At 48.6% G+C, this 5457-nt stretch overlaps 1 protein-coding gene across 1 annotated transcript; it reads left to right on the top strand.

The window, feature by feature from the left end:
• The first annotated feature begins 822 nt into the window (after window positions 1–822).
• LOC123046007 (BTB/POZ and MATH domain-containing protein 2) lies at window positions 823–2802 on the top strand. Its single transcript, XM_044469273.1, has one exon. It carries the CDS (start codon window positions 1129–1131, stop codon window positions 2227–2229), a length of 1101 nt encoding a protein of 366 aa, XP_044325208.1. The 5' UTR covers window positions 823–1128; the 3' UTR covers window positions 2230–2802.
• Window positions 2803–5457: the final 2655 nt, after the last annotated feature.

Genomic DNA, 5457 nt, shown 5'->3' with positions numbered 1-5457 from the left:
ATGCCGGTTGAAGCATGTAGCAAAACTGCAGCATTTTATCATCTTCTTTCACCTCCAGCCGTCGCTGGTTGAAGCTTTCTTATTTTCATAGTGTCTAGTTGTAGCTTTCTCTCTCAATGGTTGGAGCTTTTTCCAACAACCGTTGAAGCTTTTCTACCAAAAGTTGTAGCTATTTTCTTTTTTAGCAGCACTTGGTCAAGGCTTTTTGTGTCGTTTCGGTTGAAGCTTTTTTAATCGAAGGATGTAGCATTTCATGTCAACGGTTGTAGCTTTCCGGCGATGGCGCTGACCGCTTGTAGCTTTCTCTACATCCGGTTGAAGCTTTTTCATCTATGGATGAAGCTTTTTTTTAAACGGTTGCAACATGAGGGGGTGCGCCGATTCTGCAGAAGCCTCCGGTGTCGACCATCGCCGTCCGGCTCGTCGGCGGCGAGGCAGAAGCACGAGACGTGTGGGAGTTGCAACCGCCGGGGATGGGGATTGGTCAACGGGCTGCATCCAATGGCGAAACGGGCTGTAAAAAGCATGGCGGGGTGAGATCTACAACTATGGACGCGCGGGGGATTCGACCTTCCATGGCGACGGCGAGATGTGGGCGTCGGCGCTGCAGGAGATGAGGATGGGGGCGAGCTCCGCGGAGCTGCGAGACAGGAATGAAGCGAGATTCGCGAGATCCGCAGCGCCACGTGGTTGCTTGCGACTGGGTCGCGGCGTGCGCGCGTGGGCTAGACCGGCCAAAGCTTCGGCCGGTGCCCCGGCCCCAAACGTTTCCAAAAAAAAAACTTATATACGAAAAGGAGGCAGCGAGTGAAGCGCGTGGGGTTATCCAAGGACCAGGAACCTTGTCTTGCGGCTTCCACCCTTTCCCCTTTCTGTTCTTGCTCCTCCCCGGCTCAGACATTCGTGTGGCTTGCATCGAGCGGAACCCTAGATCGAGGAGCTTAACACCCTCGTCTCCGGCGCGCGCCCAAACCCTCGTCGATCTTCCGGTCGGATCGCGCCGCCCCCCTGCCTTCCCCCTCTGTCGCCGCTCTCCACGCCCAGATCACACCGACGTTTCCCCCTCCCCGGGCTCCCCCATCGCCACCGCCCTTGATCCATTCCCCGTCCCCCACCGAAGCTCCCACGATGGCAGCACTGCAGAGGCCAACAGAAAGGAGGGCGTCGAGGTGCACCCCAGTGACGGCGCCGGCCACGCTCGTGTTCGAGATCGACGGGTACAGTCTGCATAAGGGCATGGGCGCCGACAAGTTCATCCGGTCCACCGCCGTCTCCGTTGGCGGGTACGAATGGTGCATCCGCTACTACCCAGACGGGGCAGATACACACGCCAACAGCCTGGGCCACGTCTCAGTCTACCTGGAGCTCCTGAGCAAGGGTGCCAAGGTAAGGGCGCTCTACGACTTGAGGCTGGTCGACCACACCACTGGGTTGTCGTCATCGGTTTTCTCAGTCTTGAAATCCCCAATGGTGTTCGATTCCCTCAGCACCAGTGGGACCAGTTATAGTTGGGGTCTTCCATATTTTAAGAAGAAGAGTGAGCTAGAGAAGTCGGATTACCTGCGGGATGACCGTCTTGTAATTGAGTGCGATCTAACTGTCATTAAGGAACCACTTGTTGCGGACACTGCGATAACAGCTGAGGTCCAGATGCCACCCTCAGACTTGGCAGAAATTTTTGGAAAACTGCTAGAGGCGGCCGAGGAAGCAGATGTGGCATTCGAGGTTGAAGGTGAGATTTTTCCTGCACATAAGATTGTGCTCGCAGCACGGTCTCTAGTCTTCAAGGCGGAGCTGTATGGACCGATGAGAGGCAAGTGTGGACAGAACATCACCGTCGAAGAAATGCAGCCTGCTGTTTTCAAGGCATTGCTTCACTTTATCTACACAGATTCATTGCCTTCCATGGACAACCTTGATGATGATGAGAAAAAAGAAATGGTCAGGCACTTACTACTGGCTGCAGATCGGTATGCAATGGAAAGGATGAAGATGATGTGTGAAGACATTCTTTGTGAAACTCTTGATGTTGAGACTGTGGCGACAATGTTGGCTCTAGCTGATCAGCATAACTGCAGCAGGCTAAAAGATGCTTGTGCTGAATTTATCATGTCTTCAAATAGATTGGATGATGTGTTGGCAAGCCAAGGGTATGTGCACCTGAAGAAATCATGCCCTGCTGCCTCAGTAAATATCTTGGAGAGACTTATGAAGCTTCTCAAATTTTAGTGTGTCCATCCTGGGTTATAATAGATGGCTTAGTTAACATGTAGCCACCTGAGACGAGGTAGTGTATGCTTCACTTTTCACTTTCTATCTAGAGATAATTTGGAGGAGACTATCGTAGCAGATATGTTGGAGAAGGCATGGAAGTCTTAGTAACCTGTGTGCTTGGGGTGGCGCTTGCCTTGTTATGTCACTTGTTGGAACCCCCTGTTTTCGTCTCTGTTGCTGTGTGCGTCTGAGACCTTGTTGGTGTTTGTGACTATGCCGTTTCGTGGCTTTATTAATTTAAAGCCGGATGCCGCTGGCATCTTCGTTCTAAAAAAAAGTCTTAGTAATGCTCATCTTAGATTCTTGTGTCAGCTTCCGCAAGTTACTCAATACATAGCCACCTGAACTAGGCTTGTCCTTAGTTTGCAGAGATCATTGGAATCTTTCGAATATAAATAGTCTTTCATGTCCTGTAGTTTTTAAAGATATTATGGTGTCTTTTGGGGAAGAATGATCATATCTCCTGCATGTATCGATTGGATACTCATCCAATATCTGAATTTATGAACATTCACTAGTTCTTCTGAATGTTCTGTGATGATCTTCTTTTCTCGAATTTATATGCTTTCTTTGTTTTCTCTTTTTTCTAAGGTGCCAAGCTGTTTAAGCCCGATCAATTAGTACCTTTGAGAATAGTATGTGCCAGGTCACCGTATTGATACATTTGCAGGTGAAGGTTATGTTTTTTTTTTGCAGGGGAGGTTATGTTTGGAATGGTCTCCATACATAATTGATTGATCCAACAAAAATGGAATTCGTTAATACCATAGTTATGTGCAATCTTACAGGCACTTGCGAGATCTGTACAGCTAAAATCATAACATATGCAATGGTTTCTGTTCACGTTTCGTAGCGAGTGTAATGGGCCTTATGGCGTAATGGTAAACTTAAACCTGCTCGTTCAATTTGCTAAATCAAATAGCTTGTCTCAAAGTTATTTCAGGGTAGGTTTTTGGCCTAAAAATACTATTGTAAGGTGAAGAGGTGTGCCTGAATATGTCGCGAGACAAATGCGAAATTTGAGGTCGACACATGAGTTTCCATGAGGGTTGAGGGGTAGGTTCCTTGGGACCTGCTGATCTTGTTAGTTGGTGGTGTCACTGGCTTTCTTTGCTACTTGAGTCAATCATGGTCTAAACATCTTCAGTTCTCATCCATTCCTTCACAATACGCGGCAAATCGGCAATCTTATCCTTGAACATCAACAACTAACAAACCAAATACCCTGACACGCTATGTTATCCTTGTGGCATCTAATTTCTATTCGTCACTAGTTGTGAGTACCCATTTACAGATAACGGCCAAGATATGATGCCTGATGACTAGACGATGTGGCATTCTAGGGCGCAACCTTCTCGAGCTGTCGGTGCATACACAATATGGCCATATGGATGAATACTTGTGGGAACATCTCTAATGCAGGCTACTGAACCAAAGTTGCTTCTGCACATTGACTGTACATCTTGGACCATGAAATGGCCACTGCATCAAACTGCCAAGCAAAGGCGAGCGGAGTCGTATGATGGGGAGGAACATGGGACGGGATGGGAATTTAGAGATCTTTAGAAATCTTATCCTTACCCATGTAGATTAGCCTCTAGTTTCCTTTCGAGATGTCAGGTTGCAATTTCCTCGACTATGTCGGCGTGCTGTATGATGTATGCCCACTGTTACGAGAATTTATTGGGCCGGTTGGCAAACTGACCAGTACTTTGGTTCACCTGCAAGCATCGGTCCTTCTCAAGTCTACTAGAGTGCCTCCAACAAGGAAGTTGAACCATGTACCACTGCAGAGTCAAAAGTTCAGAGTGAAATCATAGCACTCTGTCCACTGCTTGAACTACTGAGACTGAAAACTGCATGTTGTCTGCACTCTGCAGTGGAATTTCAAAAGTTCAGAGTGAAATCATAGCACTGTGTTCACTGCTCGAACGACTGAAACTGAAAACTGTGTGCTGTCTACAGTGGAATTCATACGGGTAATTACTTTAGAACTACCGAAGCATCCCTTTCTCTATCTCTGCAGTGACTGGGACGCACGCACGCTTATCATCAACTTTTCTTCTCGCCGATTAGGTATTGCGTGACACGGTGATCGGGATGCCGACCCGGCCCGTGAGAAGGCGAAACCGCCACGCTGATTAGGCCTATCAGAGGTGGCTAGGTGGAATCTTTGGACGTTCAAGATACAACAAAGAAGTCGAGGCCGCCTGGCAGGGTTAGGTGGTCTGCTGACTTTGGGCGGCACCCTTCCAATCGGTAATCTGATAGCTGAAAGCGGAAAAGCAGATAGGCTATCAGAGGCAGAGGGTGATTTGGAGTTGGAGGTGCTCGAGTTCACTCAGTCTTTGTGCTGTTCCCGATCGTCCATTCCTCAATCAGGTGGGCCACCTTTCCTTTTCTTTTTTTTTGTTATTTGAACGGATGGCCACCTTTGCTGAAGCAAGGGAAAAACATTTGGGTGGCAGTAGTAGAAGAATTGATTAAAACAAGCTATAGGAAAGATCCAAAGTACACGTGAGACATGGTGCAATGATTGGAAGGAAAAAAGTTGCACAGGAGTATTGGTATGTATCATCCATCCGGGAGCTATACAGGGTCGGGTGGACCATTAGCTGCTGCCCATGCCATGCATACGACATGTACGTACAACTCAAGAGCTGGGGCGAGCTGCGAGCATTCCTGTACGTGAAGAAGCAACCATCCATCTGAACTGCACTGAGGTGGATGCATGCATCTGGTCACGTCAACACTGGGCTCCTTTACTTCTTCTTCTTTTTTGTTGATGGGAACACTGGGCTCCTTGGTTGATCATCTTGTCGAGGTTCAAACATTGCTGCGTGGAAAATCGGCTACACGGCTCTGCGTGCGTCTCGTCAACTTCTTGACTGAGCCGGCATAGGGCACACGAAAACGATCGTTCTCCCGTCGTTCCAAAGCCTTTTACGCACGTACGGCTTTGCTTCTGGGTCACATCCCAGTTGACTGACTTGCGTCCGGTCAGCACACAGCAGCTAGAGTGGGTCGATCCATAGACCTGGTCGCCGCAATAACTTCATTCGGTTGCCTGGTCCCGATGCCATTCGCTAGCTAGCAGCTGCGCCTGTTCCTGTTCATGCCCGGTACGTATACGTTACCTTGTGTACTTGCACGCAATGACTTGGCTTCGTCAAGAGCTTCCTC

This window comes from Triticum aestivum, chromosome 2B (genome assembly GCF_018294505.1).
Source record: "Triticum aestivum cultivar Chinese Spring chromosome 2B, IWGSC CS RefSeq v2.1, whole genome shotgun sequence".
Classification (NCBI taxonomy): Eukaryota; Viridiplantae; Streptophyta; class Magnoliopsida; order Poales; family Poaceae; genus Triticum; species Triticum aestivum.
Note: the sequence above shows the minus strand (reverse complement) of the source record. Positions and strands in the feature narration are given on the sequence as shown.